General features: G+C 47.0%; 1 protein-coding gene across 2 annotated transcripts in view; it reads left to right on the plus strand.

Moving 5' to 3' along the window:
• The window catches only part of CCDC60 (coiled-coil domain containing 60), a 162,122-nt gene that overhangs the window by 106,381 nt on the left and 38,069 nt on the right, over positions 1–17,672 (plus strand). For both annotated transcript variants that reach the window (XM_042910798.1, XM_042910799.1), the window contains 2 exons: positions 1,208–1,378; positions 11,242–11,349. In XM_042910798.1, coding sequence (XP_042766732.1) covers positions 1,208–1,378; positions 11,242–11,349 — 279 coding nt within the window. The remainder of the gene's footprint in view (positions 1–1,207; positions 1,379–11,241; positions 11,350–17,672) is intronic.

A 17,672-nucleotide genomic window follows, 5' to 3' on the forward strand; every position in this document is an offset into this window, starting at 1 on the left:
TCCCAGCATTTTCCCAATGGACAATACAAGAGTCCACTGCTGAAAAGAAAATGCCCTCAGTAATACCTTAACTCTTCCTAGAAAAGGAACAAGGATTAATTGGTCATATCAGAATCTAACCATGATAGCTTGCTGAGAATATTCCCATCCAAAACTGAGAGCAAGGGAAAGACAGGAGAGGGAAAGAGGTACTCAGAAAAAAGGAAAGGAGATGTCACTTCATCCAGAAGATGTCTCCAACTGCCCCCTGGTCTGAATTCGGTGCCCTCTTCCTACAAAGCTCAGAGTCCTTCCCACCGCCATCTTTCTGCGTCATCACTGACTTTCCATGTACTCTTAGAGACCCAGGGTCCTGTTCATCACTGTGTCCCCAATGGTCAGCACAATCCCTAGTACATATTGGTTGTTCAACAGGGATCTTAAGAATAAAACTGAATCTCAGAACCAATATTCATGCCTGGGGAAACATGGCGGTGGTTCAACATGGTGCCTGACAACTTCCCAGAGAGTCAGACAGGGGGACAGACCGAGAGATGTGTCCACTCCTTCTCCAGCACAGTGCTGCCGAGTTCCAACCCCAAGGTGACAAATGGCAAAGTCGGGGAGTTGTGTGGACCATCAGGCGCAGAACGTCTTGGCCAGTATCAAGACGTCTGATTAGAAACCAGTGGCTGAGTCAGCAAGAAAAGAATCGTGAGGTCTCAACCTATGTCATCTAACACAACAAGCTCCCGTAGACCTTATTCACTCCACTTCTGCAGCCATAGGAAAATGTGAAGCAAGGGTGAGCACTTAGGCAAATCTGAGAGAAGGCAGCCTTGGCCAAGGGGCCTGAGCCTTACAGTACTGATCTGCTACTGATTATCATGGATAAGCCCCTTCCCATGCATGAAGGTATCTGATCCTGTAGGGTGCAGATTATTATGCCCATTTCATAGCACCTAACAGAGTACCTGGCACATAGTAGGTGCTCGATAAATATTTGTTGAATTGTGGAGTGAGGAAGGAACTGAGACCAGAGAGGTTAAATATTCAAGGTCAGGTCCATCTGACCCCGGAGTGCCAAATGCAAGAAGGTTCCTGCCCTGCAGGTAGGAGAGTGCCCTTCAGAGATGCTTAGTCCCAGGACAATACAGCATCATCTTAACGGTCGGTTCCACTCTGTTGATGTCTCTCCCTCCCTCTTCCTCCCACCCCCCACCTCCAGCATGTTGATTCGGTTGGTGAAGACAGGCCGCGGCTACTTTAGCATGTTGCAGGAGGAGAGTGCCTTGAAAAAGAAGCAACAGTACCTTCAGAAACTGAAAGAGGAAGAAAGACATAAATTCCAGCCAGCCAAAAAGATCTCAGAAGTCCACTATGGTGATATTCTTTTGACGTAAGTAGACGGCGGTAGCTACAGTGTCCACAGTCCGGGGAAGGGCCACGCAGAGTGAACACCACCTGGTTGGGCTAGGGATGGCAGCCGTCTCAGACTGGAAGCCCCATCTTGGGGTGTGGCGTCTGACCGTTTCTTTTAGTCCGCTCCAACCTACCTGTCAGCCTCACCTTCTGGGACCCAATGGAGCATCTTCTACTACAGATATCTGTCCTCGCGTCTGATGCCAAGAGCTATACAAGAACTCTTGCTGGTCCCCAAATATGCTTCTTTCCCTCTCTTTACCAGGCTTGCCCTTACCTCTAGGCCCTTCCCCATGCTGTTCCTTGGGCCTTAAATACCCTTCCCCACATCTTCTTCCAACTGAAGTTCTACTTATCATTAAAGCCCAGCTTAAATGCTACCCTTTCCTGATACTTCCTGGATTTCAGCCCAACCCCCTCCAGATCTCATTTGGACTCAGGGTTCCTGTAAGGTGTTTGTGTGCTGGTTCACCTTAACCCACGTCAATATCTCTATTCTAGGCCTTCAGCTGTATCCCCAAATCCTAGCTCAGTGTCTACCCAAAACAGGTGCACAAGAAATGTTTGTTGGTTTGTTGAATACAGTAGCCCCCTCCTTCCATAAAAAAAGGTCTTTCTCTGGTTGGGAGAGGACCATCAACAGACTGGCCCATTATGAAATGTCCATTCACATTGATAATAGCAACAGTGATGATGACAGTGACAACCACAACAATAATTATGAGTGTCTACTATGTGCTTTATACATATCTTCTCATCTAAATTTCAAAACATTCCTTACATAGGTGCTATTATTACCCCCTTTTTACAGATTAGGACAAAAATTTAGAAGTGCTCACCTAGTTCCCCTGTGACTAAGGTCATAAGTTAGAAAGCATCCTTGAGTCCCAATTTTTGAGTGACACCAAAATTCCTAGGCTGCGCCATTCTGCATGGACACACTGCTGGGATACATAGCTTGTGCAGACTGAATGAGGCACAAATCAGGATAGAAAGGAGGTGCTGAGGCAGGCAGAAAGGAAATATGTGGTAGAAGCGGACTGCCCCCGGAGCCATTGTCCTATTAGAGCAGTAGTGGTCTCAACCTTGGCTACACATTAGAATTGCCTGGGCAGTTTTTAAAATACCAATGCCCAGGGAAAGACAGCAGAGTAGGAGGACCCTAAGCTCACCACATCTCAAGGATGCAGTGAGAGAGCACAAAATAGCAATGCCCAGGGTGCTTCCCATACCAATTATGTCAGAATCTCTGGGGGTTTTACCTGGACAAAGTATTTTTTAAAGTTACCCAAAATGGGGGTGCTGGGTGGCTCAGTTGGTTGAACGCTTGGCTTTAGCTCAGGTCATGATCTCACGGCTTGTGAGTTCAAGCCCCATGTTGAGCTCTGTGCTGACGGCTCAGAGCCTGGAGCCTGCTTCGGATTCTGTGTCTCCCTCTCTCTCGGCCCCTCCCCTGCTCGTGCTCTGTCTGTCTCTTTCTCTCTCAAAAATAAATGAACATTTAAAGTTCCCCAAGATGAACGTGCAGCCGAGGTTGAGAGCCACTGTGCTAGGGCTTCAGGGACCCAAATTGCCAGGTTGCAGAGCAAGTGGAATCCACAGCAGATACCCCCTCTCCTCTGCAACATGTCCCAAATTATGTTCTTTGCAGTGTTAACTCAGAGAAGTACCAATATGTGCTTCTCAAAAACAAGGGTCCTATCAGTGAAATCCTACAATGTGTGACTTTTCTGCATCTGGCTTGTTTCACTTCCCAGAATGCTAATGGTCGGGGATCTCCTTAAAGCTCAAGGTTCCAGGTGATAGATACAAACCCCGAGTGCAGGACTATGAGAGGCTGGTACATTTGTAGATACTCTTTCCTGAAAGTGCAGCCCTTGGGAATCCCAGCTTATTGTAAGAAGGGCCTTTTCTTTGACGCCTCATTTGTGCAGACCCTGGGCTATGGTTTCTCTCCTCCTTGCCCTGTGTGCTTTTTTTTTAAATTAAATTAAATTTTTTATTTTATTTATTTTACTTTACTTTACTTTATTTTAGAGAGGGAAAAAGAGAGTGAGCAGGGGAGAGAGAATCTTAGGCAGGTTCCACACTGGGCACAGAGCCCCACAGAGGGCTCCACCCCAAGACCCTGGGATCATAAACCTGAACTGTAATCAAGAGTCCTATGCTCAACCGACTGAGCCACCCAGGCATCCCCTTGCGTGCTATTTTAGAAGGAAAAGTTAACCTTTTCTAAATTGGTAAATGTCGTTAACACCAAGTTAGCACCCATGCTTGCTTATATCTCTGGCTTTCATTTTGGCTCAAAGATTCCCACTTGGTGTCAGCTCTTTGCTTTTTTTTCTTTTTTTTTGCTATTTTGTCCAATGTTCTTGATTATTTTTACCCTAAGGGTCGATCCAAATAAGCTAGCCTGCCATTTGTGCATTCATTTAGTAACTCACTTATCCATTCTAAGATGAGATAAAATATTTATGATTTATCATCCCCATGCCATGCCTTTTAAGGAGTGGGCATCCCAAAGAGAAGTCTTTTTAAGGGGAGCAGGGAGTATTTAAGGGAGTATGTAGATACAGAGAAAGAGCAGAAGTGCTTCACCTAAGAGGCAGAATGGACCTTTTAGGGGACAGAAAAGAGAAAAGGCAGCCACCACTAGGAGAGAACAGAGATATCTATAAATTTTTTTTATGTCTATTTTTTGGAAAGAGACACAGAGCATGAACAGGGAGGGGCAGAGAGAGAGGAGACACAGATGCGAAGCAGGTTCCAGGCTCTGAGCTGTCAGCACAGAGCCCAAAGCAGGGCTCGAATCCATGTGAGATCACTACCTGAGCTGAAGTTGGACACTTAACCAACTGAGCCACCCAGGACCCTCGAGAACAGAGACATCTAACGGAGATTTTCATGAGGTTCTGCCTCATAGTGTGAGACGTAAATCCATTTCTCTGTTTCCCTCCAAGATCTTCAGTGAGGAATCAATGGCCCTTTAGTGCAAGATATTCTTGGACCTTCATCTTGGCCAATTGGAAAGTAAGTTTGGTGGTGAGAAGGCTACTTTGATCCAGGCCCCTTCTCACTGCACAACCGATCATTATATATTGAAGACCTACTACGTGCAGGGCCTCTGGGGGCACTGAGATATGAAAAGGATTAAGGGACAGTCCCTCCCACATTTGGTAGGAGCACAACAAAGCACCATGAGGATGCACACCGAAGTGCCCGTGAAGGAAAAACACTCCTGCCATGTTTCCCCTTTACTGTAATGCCATGACCACACTCACAACACTTCTGACACCAGATGTGTGGGGTTTCTTCCCACACCAAGCAATTCTCCGTGACACCAGCTGGGTATCCTACCATCCAACCCAATTCTAACGCTATCTACCAGGAGGTAGCATCAGATCCCCCAGGTTAAGGGCTCGGTCCCACAAGACTGTCCCCACGTCGCAAGCCCCATGCTGTCACTTGTACTTCTGACTGGCTATAAATCAGGGTTCCCATGACCCCCCTCCTCGGGTGTGATCACTTCATAGAGTGGCTCACAGAACTCAGAGAAACACTGACTTACATTTACCAATTACTTATATAATAAAGGATGCAGGTGAACGGCCAGACGGAGAGGTAAATAAATAAAGAGGGTGAGGCCTGGAAGTGTCCCAAATCAAGAGCTTCTGTCCCCCTGGAGTTGAGGAGTGCCACCTTCCTGTAATGCGGATGTACTCACCAAGCCAGAACTTTTGGGATTTTTATGGCGGCTTCACTACGTAGTCATGATCTATCATTAACTCAATCGCCAGCCCCTCTCCCCTTTCCTGCAGGATGGGGAGTGGGGCTGAAAGTTCCAGGCTTCTAAAAGCGATGGCCTGGTCTTTCTGGCGACCAGCCCTCATCCTGAAACTATCCAGGAGCCCACCAAGAGTTGCCTCATTAGAACAAAAGACATTCCGACCACGCAGGAAATTCCAAAGGATTTAGAAGTTCTGTGTCAAGAACCAGAGTCTAAGACCAAATATTAGAACAAAAGATCTTCCTACTGCTACTGCCACTTAGGAAATGACAAGGATTTTAGGAGCTCTGTCCCAGAAGCCAGGGGCAGAGACCAGTATATACAGCTTCTATTGTCTCACAATGTCCATCCCCTCCTGGTTAGGGGGTGAAAAGAGAGACTGTATAGAATCCCCGGAAGTATGATTCATGAGCAGGATTTTTAATGCTGAATAGAAAGAGACATGGTTAGACACAGCAGTATCAGCTCACCAGAACTGCCAGTGGCCAGCATTTCTGATTAGGAAGGCCAGGGCTGAAAAAGGAAGGTGTTGATGGTGTCATCTTTTGACAAAGTCAGCAACATTATCTTCAGAGTGAAAAAAAAAAAAAAAAGGCAAGCAAGTCATGGCCTGAGCCACCCGCATCCAGCCACCCACCGGGCTACCAATGAAGGATCCTCACGGGACAGGGGCACATGATAGACAGAAGGTTACTCAACCAGTAAGGGGGTTCTTACTCTTTCCACGAGGGTTCCAAGAGCTTAGTGCAAAGTCTACCTTCCCTGAGCCTGATGGTGCTTAGAGTCTGGTACTCCCAGTGATACTAGCCAGCTGGCAGGCTTTCCCTGACAGACAGAGAAGGAATGAACTCATGGCTTTTTTTTTTTTTGAACAAGCTGCACTCAGATGAATGGGCACAGGAACAGGCACTGGGGAAGGGGGAGAGGAGTCTTTTAAAGATTCTCCTGCAGCTATTTAAATAGTTCTGTTGCCACGTCTCCCTTGTTTGGATGGGGTTTTAATCCATGGTCATAGAACACAATTGTCTCTTCTCCCATCCATGTTTCAGTGTGTGAGACATGGTTTATTTAAAGTTTAATAAGTTTAAATATGCATGAGATCATCCTTCTCACAGACATCGGTCTCGCTGTGTCTTATCTGGTGGATTCTATGAGCTGCACAAGTCTGGTTATTAAAATAAAACTGGAGGCCATGACTGCAGTGTAGCCATCAAATGCAGGTGGGGAAGCAGGGGTTATAAAATAGCACTGGGATTCTCCATACCAGTACAGGGTAGTGGTTAAGAGCACAGGACTCCCCCATACGACTATTTAACTTTGGGTAAGTCACCGTACCTCTCTGAGCCTCCTTCACCCTTACGAATGGTACCAAACTCCCAGGCTGGTTATTCAGGACTGAAGGAAACTGCTTAGAACAGAGCCTGGTAAAGGAGACTCCCTCAGTAACTGCTAGCTATTATTATGCAATAAGGTGACTTTGATCTCTGTGGGCCTCAATTACCTAAAATCCTCAGATTTATGGCTAAAAATCTTAATTTCCAGGCAGGCTAGAAAGCATCTCTCATCTAAGAGCCAGGTGCTATAAATATAATTCCAATCACAGGAGTATCAAAAAGACAAGTGTTCGTTTAAAATACTTTTTTAACGAGGTATTTGATCTTGTGCATTATAAAAGCAGGAGAGATTATTCCCCCCTCCCCTCCCTGGATCCAAGACCATAGGATCAGTTCTTTCAGACAAAAGTTTTAAGTCTGACAAAGTCGGCAAAGGGAAAAAGGAAATCAAGCACCTCCCGAAAGATTTCTGCCTGCTAGCAGTCTTTCCCACTGCGCTCAATGACCTCGTTTTTCAGTTGCAAATTCAGCTGAAAAGGTGAAAAAAACAACGGGTAGAATTTGTCTTGTTATTGTGGTTGAGAGGCGACAGAAAACCAGAGATTAAGGACTGTAACAGTTGGGTTAATTTCTATGTAATCTAAACCACTGGGGGACATGACTGAGCCAGTAAAACTGGGCAAGCCAATGTATTTGTGGTTTCCTCAGCTCTAGGGCTGAATCAAGAGCTCATGGAAGTGGAAATCAGGGGACCTGGATTCCGGTCCTATTTTTTTAGTTAACTCTGTGACCCCAGGGTTGTCCTCGAATTCTCAGGAGTAAGTAAATTCCTAACGTGTGTCCCCACTCCACCTCCTCTGCCCCCTTCCGCCTCATTCCCCCCCCCCCCCCCCACCACACACACTAAACCAGAGGGATTTTTTCAAGACATAAATTGCTCTCAGCTCAAAACCCTCGGATGGCTGCCATTCCTCACAGGATAAAGATCAAAGTCTGGGCAGGGGGCTACAAGACTCTGGATGGGCCAGTCCTGTCTTTCTCCCTCAGCCCCAGCCACACAAACTCCCCTACCTTCCCCCTCATGATATGCCCCCCAGAGGAGGGCTTTCCCCCATCCCATTCACCTACCTAATTCCCATTCAACCTTCTGATTGTTTACTTTTGTTCCAGTTACTGCTGCTGTGAACAACCATTCCCAAACTTAACAACTCAAGACAACAGGGGTGCCTGGATGGCTCAGTGGGTTAAGCCTCTGACTCTTGATTTCAGCTCAGGTCTTGATCTCATGGTCTGTGTGTCTGAGCCTCATGTCGGGCTTGTGCTGACGCTCAGAGCCTGCTCAGGATTCTTTTTCTCCCTCTCCCTCTGCCCTTCCCTGCTTGCACACTCTTTCTCTCTTCCTCTCTCTCTCTCTTTCAAAATAAGTAAAAACAGGGGCGCCTGGGTGGCGCAGTCGGTTAAGCGTCCGACTTCAGCCAGGTCACGATCTCGCGGTCCGTGAGTTCGAGCCCCGCGTCAGGCTCTGGGCTGATGGCTCGGAGCCTGGAGCCTGTTTCCGATTCTGTGTCTCCCTCTCTCTCTGCCCCTCCCCCGTTCATGCTCTGCCTCTCTCTGTCCCAAAAATAAATAAAAAACGTTGAAAAAAAAAAATTTCAAAATAAGTAAAAACATTTTAAAAAATTAAAAAAAGAAAAGAACTCAAGACAACAAACACTTACTTTGCTGACAAATCTGCTGCTTGATCTGGGCAAGTGGGGGAAAGACTATCTCTACCATGACTAACCACGGCAGCTTGAAGGGTCCATTTCCAACATGGCGCATCCACATGGGCCACAACTTAGAGCTGGCTGTCAGCTGTGCTCAGCCGGGGTTGAGACCCAGCAGCCATGGCTCCTCTCCCTATGAATCTCTTCATAGGCTGTCAGCTTCCTCACAGCGTGGCCACGGCTGGGTGCTAACAGTGAGCATCCTGAGACATGAGAAGGAAAAGCTGCGGTTCCTAGAGCCTGAACCCAGAAATGGCATCACACCCGTTTCTTTTTGACATGTTCTGTTAGCTCAACCACTCACAAAACCAAGATTCCAGGGGAAGGATACGTACGGCCATCTTTGCCTTGGAAGAGAGTCAAAGAACTTGGGGTATGTGGTTCTAAATGGCCACAACTTCCTCCAACGAGTATTCCCTGGCTCCGTTTCAGCCCAACTCCCTATTTTGTGCTGTCAAAGAACCATATACTCTTCCTACTCAGCCTTATCACAACTGCGTGTTTGGTCAAGCCCATTTCTGTCCCTAGACTCTAAGCTTCAGAGGGGAGAGGCTGGTCTGTCTCATTCATTGCTGTGTCCACAAGCCTCCAGCAAAGAGATGTTCAATAAATCCGGGTAGAAATGAATAAACCAGGGAACCCATCAATGATTCAATCAATGGAGGGACTTAGACTGAGGCTCAGAAACTGAAAGGCCCTAAGGGAACTTGCACGTCCTGGGAAGCAATAAGGCAGACAAGGAACAAGAAGCAGGCAACCCACTGAGAAGCCCACACTGAGGGTAAAGCAGGCAGCAACCTTGATCTTGCGTGCCACCTGACTCTTGCCAGCCAGAACAGGGACCCAGAGTGGCAACAACCTGCAAGTTTTCAGAGCCAAAATGTTTCCATTTTAATGTGAAATTTCCCAATGTTAAAATACAATTGATTCAGACACACACACACGCACACACACACACACACACACACACACACACACAGGCTTGTTAAAATGTGTCTATTGGCTAGATTTGGTCACAGGCAAAAAGAAATAAAAACCTATGACTCAGCCTTGCTAGAAAAAAAAACTATTTTACATAAATGAAATAATTTGCTCTATGATGGTGGAGAAAAAAAATCTAATATGGTATTAAATGTAATTTAATGTTTCCTTTTGAAAGAGCCTTTTTCAGGTAAATGTCCAGTGGTTTCAAAGATGAACTGCCTGTCTGGGCTATTTCTCCCTTCTCTAAGCAAGCCCCCTCCTCCCCTATCCCCAGATGGTGTTTGGCTTGGGAGGAAGCTTCCGTATTCTCTGTGGGGGCAGAGCATGAGGCTCTGGTTTCCCATAGCAGCCAGCCTGGTGGCCGCAGAGGTATGCCTGGTTGTGGCTCATCTTTAGGGGCACACTTGTGCCCACTTCTTTTTTTTTTTTTTTTTTTTTTTTTTTTAATTTTTTTTTTTTTTAACGTTTATTTATTTTTGAGACAGAGAGAGACAGAGCGTGAACGGGGGAGGGTCAGAGACAGGGAGACACAGAATCTGAAACAGGCTCCAGGCTCCGAGCTGTCAGCACAGAGCCCGACTCGGGGCTTGAACTCACGGACCGCGAGATCATGACCTGAGCCGAAGTTGGCCGCTTAACTGACTGAGCCACCCAGGCGCCCCCCCCACTTCTAAAGTTTGAGATCCCCCACACTTCATGGCTGCTTCAACCAACCAATTAGTCAGCAGTCTGTAGAGCTGGATGAAGCCTCTTTAAGGAAAGGACCAGAAACAGGAAACACTAACTCCAGGCAGTTCCTTGGCTGTGTCTCATGCCTTCATTTCCACTTCTCATCATCCCCATGGCCAGGCTGAAGTCACCTTCCTCTCTCAGGCTGGAATTATGCAATACCCCTAACTGGTCTCCTTGCCTCTGGCCTTGCCCTCCACCCGCCCCCCTCCACAGATCATTCTCAAAATAGCAGCCAGAAGGATCCTTTCTGAACACAAGTCAGACACATCTTCTCTTGGCTCAAAATCCTTTACTCTCCTTCTCATTTAGAGAAAAGGCCCAAGTCCCCTGCAAGACTAGCTGCAAGGCCCCTATTCTCTCCCCCCCTCCTCCCCTTCCCCTCCCTGCCGGCTCTGAAACACAATCCCACCACAGGACATTTGTACCTGCTGTTTCTTCTGTCTAAAATGTGCTGCCCCAAGACATCATTGAATGGCTCACTCCCTTGTGCTCTGCAGATATCAAATGTCAAACCTTCCCTCATCGCCCTATTTAAAATTGTAATTCCCAGCCCTTCTGAACCCTCTTCTCTGTTTTTTATTCCCCACAGCACGTCTCACTATTTAGCCCCGCAGGGGAGGGAGGGTTAGCAAGCTCTAGCCCAGGGGCCACATCCAGCCCTAAGGCAGGTTTTATAGATAAAGTTTTATTGGAACACTGCCATCTGCATATTGTTTACATATGTCAATGGCTGCTTTCATTCTACTAAGTAGTTGTGACACAGACCACATGTCTGACAAAGTCATAAATATTTGGCCCTATTTAAGAAAACATGTCCCAGGGCGCCTGGGCGGCTCAGTCGGTGAAGCGTCCAACTTCGGCTCAGGTCATGATCTCATGGTTCGTGGGTTCGAGTCCCGTATCGGGCTCTGTGCCGACGGCTCAGAGCCTGGAGCCTGCTTCGGATTTTTTTTAAAAAAAGAAGAAAACATGTCCCACCCCTGATCTATATTAATATACCGTACCATTTCCCTACTTATCTTATTTATTCTCTTTGCTCCTCCACCAGAATATGCGCTCCACAAGAGCAGGGGTTTTCCTATGATCTGTTCACGGGCTGCTTCTAGAAGCCTCATCTCTCGAGCCGGCCCATAGTAGGTGCCCGATCATATCTGCCAAATAACCGCTGGCAAGAGAAGGAGGTGTTTAAAACGGCTGCTCACTGCTCACTCTGTTTCTCTTTCCGCTTCTCCTTCAGCACATACGACCAAGCCAAGGTTAGGAAGACGGGCGCTGGAGTCGTACTTCGCCCATTCACCCCCGTGCACAGCTGCATCATCTCGTCCTCGCTACCCGAGGCTCACGTGTAAGTAGTCCCTCCTCTGGCTCATCTGCCTTGCTAGCTTTTCAGTTCAAGCCAAAGGCTCAAAGAGCCAACAATGCATCGGAGGCTGCTGAGCTCGTCCTTTGTCCTCCTGAAAGGGACATAGAGCCTGGAGCCAGCGACGCTATCTGACGCGAAGAAATAACAGAAAGCAGACGTGTTGCTTTAGAGCTAAGTGGCAAATCCGCTGGGAATGAGCCATTCCATTCCTCACCGAGCCAGACGCTCTAATGTCAAATAGTTTGCAAAGCCTGATAAAATCTGTCTGTAGCTCTCAATGAGCGCGTGCAACAACATCTCAGCCCGGGCTCAGGGGATGCGTTTCCCCCAAAACTCAAGGAGCTATTTCCCAGAGAAGCACCTGTTGTCTCCTGACCCGAGGCATGAACTCATCACTGCATGGTATAACAGGGGCTCATCAACCCTCCAAAGAACACCGTGGCTTCCTAAAACCTCGGCATCTTCTTCCCCTTGTGTCAATTCCAAAGAATTACAAACCCATGTTTTTCTCTTTTGCTAGTTAGCACTTTTCAACCGGAAGATTTGGGGCACAAAGACAGAAGCTTTTGATTCCAGGGCAGGGTTTCTCGACCTTGGCACTACTGACCTTTGAGGACGAATAATTCTTTGTAGTGAAGGACTGACCTGTGTATCGCAAGGCGTTTGGCAGCATCCCTAGCCTCTACCCACTGGATACGAGTAGCGCCCCACCCTGGAGTTGTGACAACCAAAAATGTCTCCAGGCGTTAACAAATGTCCCCTGGGGGCAAAATCATGTCTACCCTCTTCACCACTCCCCCACATTAAGACCCACTGCTTCAGGGCAATGAAAATGGTGCAATGGATTGCAGACTCCTCTGTCTGCTTATCTGTCAAATATTTATTAAGTCCCTACCGTGGGCATAGTGATCACGGCATTACCAACTGCTCTGCAGGCAGATCTCACTCAGTTCTCTCAGCGGCCCTATTGTGCAGGTGTATTACTATCCCCTCTCTGCAGATGACAAAGCAGCTGAGAGGTGTGCTCCTCTGCCCAAGGTCACAGAGCTCAGCATGTCACTGGGCTGGACTTTTAAGCCACGTCTGTCTGACTTCACAGCCCAAACACACATTACCATGCACTACACAGAAAGTGTATCTCAAAGCCTTGCCTTTGGGGAGCTCATGATATGTTTGGAGAGCCAGGTCTCGTACCCGAAGAATAAAACAACGCAAGAGAGAAATCATACCATGAGATGGCAGGAAAAAAATAAAATCATTAATAAGAGCACTTAGTTTATGGGTGGAAGATGCCACCATCACCACCCACCACCACCACCATCATCACCATCACCATCATCATCACCATCACTATCATCATCACCATCACCACCATCATCACCATCACCACCATCATCACCATCACCATCATCACCACCACCACCACCATCACCACCACCACCATCATCACCATCACCACCATCATCACCACCACCACCATCATCACCATCACCATCATCACCACCACCACCACCATCACCACCACCACCATCATCATCATCTCTCCCCAATATTCCAGCTTTTGATGAGCCCACTCTCAACTTTCCTCCGACTTCCCTTTGATTGATATTATGATTGGATTCTTGATAGACTTATTTGTTCAAGCACATTCCAACTGGAAACCTAAACTTGTGTTCTTAAAACATCTCCTTGCAGGAATAGGCTTTGTAATTTCTCATCGCATCCCTTGGAAACGTGCTTCTGCCCATCTGTCCCATGGACAAACCTTCTGAAACAGAATGGTGTAGATCAGTGGTTCTAAAGATTTCATTTGCATGTGAATCCTCTGGGGATGGAGGTGCGGGTGATGTCTGGAAAATACCTATTTCTGGGGGCTCAGTCGGTTAAGCGTCTGACTCTTGATTTCAGCTCAGGTCATCATCTCACGGTTTTTGAGCTCAAGCCCTACATTGGGCTCTGTGCCGATAGTGTGGAGACTACTTGGGGATTCTCTCTCTTTGCTCTCCCTCTCTCAAATAAGTAAACTTAAAAAAAAAATTTTTTTTAAAGAAAATGGATATTTCTGGGCCCCACCCTCAATTCATTTGGTCTGAACAAACTGAGGCTTATATCAACCTTGGAAGTAACTGGAGAGTTTCTTAATCATCTCCTTTCAATGCCAGATAAGGAAACTGAAGCCCAGAGAGGGGCAGAACCTGCCAAAATTCTTACAACAGGAATTCTGACCTCCTCACTCCTAAATCAGATCTTTATACCAAGTTCGTTAGGCCAGGATGATGAATATTACTATCATCACAGTACTTACTGTCGGTTTCTATTAAACTCTTTACCAGGGATCAGCAGACTTTGTCCTAAAGGGACAGACACTAACATTTTAGACTTTTCAGACCAGACGGTCTCTCTCGCAACGACTTAACTTTGCCATTGCAGCTTTCATGCAAAGCTGTGGCTGTGTTCCAATAAAGTTTTATTTGCAAAGAGACAGTAGCCCTACTGGCCACAGTTTGCTAATGCTGTCCTCTTCTTCTCCTTGGCTGTTAAAAGGCTCTGGCTGCATTTGATGACTGTATCAGTAATTTATGGCTATATTACTGAACACCTCAAAATGGAGTTGCTTAAAACAGTAACCATTTTTTCGTTGCTCACAGTCTACAAGTCAGTTGGGTGGTTCTGCTGGTCCAGGTTGGTTTGGTTGATCCTGGCCAGGTTTGTGCATGCGTGTGCCCAGATGAAGGGTGAGCAGGAGGGCAGCCATCTAGGGTGGCCTCACGCGCAGGTCTATGGTTGACTAGTTGCCAAGGTGACAAGAGTGACTGGGCCACATGTCTCTCATCATGCAGCAGGCTAGCCCAGGCAGTCGGGACGGGTTCCAAAAACAGGAGCCTGAGCACCAAAGTCTCTTGAGGCTTAGGCTCAGAATGGATACAATGACACATCCACAACATTCTATTGGCCATAGCATCAAGGATACAAGGACTGGGGGAAAGATTCCACCTCTTGATGGGGAAGATGCAAAGTCACGCCGGAAAGTGTGTAGATGCAGAGAGGGGCTTTTTTGTAATCAGTGTACCCAAAGGCATCCGGGCACGGCGTGCCTGATCAGTTCTCAGATCCTCAGTTGTCACATCAGCCAATGTGGATCAGAGCCGACTGAGTCCCTTCCACCCAAAGTAGCTGATCCCAAAGCTGGCTGAATATTCTGAATTGGCTGTATGGGGATCAATTCAATCATGTCAAGGGAGACTTGATCTTTACGTATAAAAAGGTGCGGGGAATGGTCTCTAGGAATGAGAAAGAGCTCCTCCTTTCCTCTCTGGGATGATGGGCTGCCCCTCACAGCCTTCTGTAAGCAACTGTTCAGCAAGAGCAGTGCCTGTCACCTGTCCAGGTTTGTCCTTGGCAGTCAGCATGGAGTGCTTGAAATGGCTTTGTAGACATATTCTGATTTCTCTTAGGAAAAGCACCAAACGTTGTTCTCTTCTCAGGCACGTTTTCGCCCACTCGTATTCTGGGTGGTGGAACTGTTTCGATAGAGTGGGCTATCTGAGTGTGCTCATCTGGAGTTCTGAACGCAGGGATTTTAGAAGCAGTCTTTGTGCTCCCCTGTCCAGTGTTTTTGTCTATTGTGTCCCGCATTTAAGAAAATAAATGGCCTCTCTTTTAAGTCAATAAAATCCAAGATAGTGTGTTATGACCTGATACACAGTCATTATGAGGAAGTACTGACTTGTTATCAAATATGTTTCTGGGGACCCTTTTTCTTTCTGTTTCTTCTTTCCAGTTGATTTTACCACATGTTAGATGAACAATCATCAGGTTTGAGGCACTTTTTTTCTTCATTAAGACTTTATTATATATATAATATAATATATATATATTATATATTACATATATATACAATATTATATATATATACATAGTTAGAGCAGTCTTAGGTTCAGAGCAGAAGTGAAAAGAAGATACAGAGATCCCCACTATAATGCCTCCCCAATCCGTGCTCAGCTTCCCCCATTAATCAACATCCCTCACCGGAGGGGTACAGTTGTTACAGCCTATGAACCTACTTGGACATCATCCTCAACAAAGTCCTCAGTTTACATTAGGGTTCCCTCCGTGTTGCACATTCTGTTGGTTTGGACAGATGATGTGTAATGAATGACATGTATACACCACTGTAGTGTCACACAGAGTATTCTCACTGCCCTAAAAATCCTCTGTGCTCCGCGTGACCCTTAGCAACTGCTGACCTTTTCACGGTCTCCATAGTTTTGCCTTTCCAAGAACGTCATACATTTGGAATCACAGACTATGTAGCCTTTTCAGATGGGCTTCTTTCACTTAGTGATATGCATTTGAGGTCTCTTCATGTCTTTTCGTGGCTGGATGGCTCATTTCTTTTTAGTGCTGAATATTCTACTGTCCGGATGTATGTACCACAGATGATGTATCCCTCCACCTGCTAAAGGGCATCTTGGTTCTTTCCAAGTTTTGGCAATTGAATAAAGCTGCTCTATATAAATACCTTGTGCAGGTTTTTGAGAGGCACATTTTGTAAATACAGAATAAGGTCCAGACCCATTGGATGAAACCCTTATCCTGGTGAAAAGGGAGGGCTCTCCCCGGTAACAAGAGACAGCACGAATATCATGGATGAGGCACAGATTCAGAAGCCAGACTGTCTGGGCTAAGATTCAAACTCTGCCATTGGCTGGCTGTTTCGAATTTGGACAAGTTATATGGCCTCAGTTTCCTTATCTGCCGAATAAGGATACTAATAGTACCTTCCTCACACGGTTGTTATAAGGATGACCTTAGTCAACAGCAGTAACCTGCAGCGGACAAGACTCTGTGGCTTGTAGGCTCGTGGGCTAGAGAGACAAGTAAACAGGTAGTTAGAGCAAGGACTGGGAATGTAGGGGCAAAAAGATATGCTATAGAGATGGGATACTTTAGGATGCTTGGAGACAGGCTAACCCAGACCTAGAGAAATCAAGGAAGGCTTCCTGATGGAGAGGACAGAGAAGGAGGAGGAAGAGGAAGATATATCAGAGCAGAGAACAGTCCCTGCCACCTCTCCTCACTCTCACTCTAGCAATTCCTGCCATTTTATAGATGAGGAAAGTGAGGCCCAGGAAAGTTAAGTAATTTAACCGAGAGCACATAGCTGGTAGGTGGCAAAGCTGGGATTTTAACTCAGGCAGCACCAAGTGAGAGAGGGGTGAGCCTGAGCAATGGAGCAGAATTCCACCAAGCTGCAGATGACAGAAGAGGGGAGACTCAAGGCCAGCGAGGTGGATAGGGGTCTCACAGATGACGGTGCGTTAGTTTGCCAGGGCCGCCAAAACAAAATGCTACAGACCGGGCAGCTTAAGCAGTAGAAATTTATTTTCTCATCATTCCAGAGGTCAGAAGTCCAAGATCAAGGTGTTAGCAGAGGGTCGGTTTCTTCGGAGGCCTCCTTCTCCCTGCATCCTCACATGGTCTATCCTTCAAGCATGTGCGTCACTGGTGTCTCTCTGTGCGTCCAAATTTCCTCTTCTTATAGGAACACCACTGGATTAGGGCCCACCCTAACTTAGGGCCCCATTCTAACATAATCACCACTTCAAAAGCCTTATCTCCAAATACGGTCATTCTGAGGTCCTGGGGGGTTGGGACTTCAACATGTGAATTTTGAGGGAGACACAATTCAGCCCAACACAGAGAGTGTAGGGAGTTTGCAGATTTTAAGCAAGGGAGAGAGGCATAGGGTCGGGTTCGTACCTGTTCTTGTCACTTGCAGAAATGAGTCTGATGCTCACATGCCCCACATCCTCCACCTATGACCAGGCAGGGCCCCACCTGGCCAATTAACTCCCTTTGCTCATCCCTTCCTCCCAGTCCCCGCCCCACACAACCCAAAGCCCAGGCTGGCAGGGGCTCTCTAGGGTGAACAGAGGAGGAGGCATCTCCCTGGGCTTTCCACAAGTTTCTGGGTTATGGTGAGGGTGACGTGAGGTGCCAGGCACATGGCACAGCTAGCTGCTGTTCTTGGCAAAATGCTGGAAGTGGCCCAGTGCTCAGAGCTGCCAAAAGGCACCTGTAGGGACCAAGATGGTGCTAAGGGGGGAAGACAGACAAGAACCAGAAGGCCTACGGGTCTGCAGGACCTTTCAATTAGAAACGAGAGAACAGCAGATGTTAGTAAATAAGGTAAGGAAACAAAGAAAGCGGGGAGGAAGGGCTCCAGAGAAGAAGAAAGGATAGCTGCTGACCACGGTCTTCTAAGACCTGGTGGGCATGGCCACCCTGGAGGGAGTGAAGGG

The sequence above is a fragment of the Panthera leo genome, chromosome D3 (genome assembly GCF_018350215.1).
Source record: "Panthera leo isolate Ple1 chromosome D3, P.leo_Ple1_pat1.1, whole genome shotgun sequence".
Lineage (NCBI taxonomy): Eukaryota > Metazoa > Chordata > Mammalia > Carnivora > Felidae > Panthera > Panthera leo.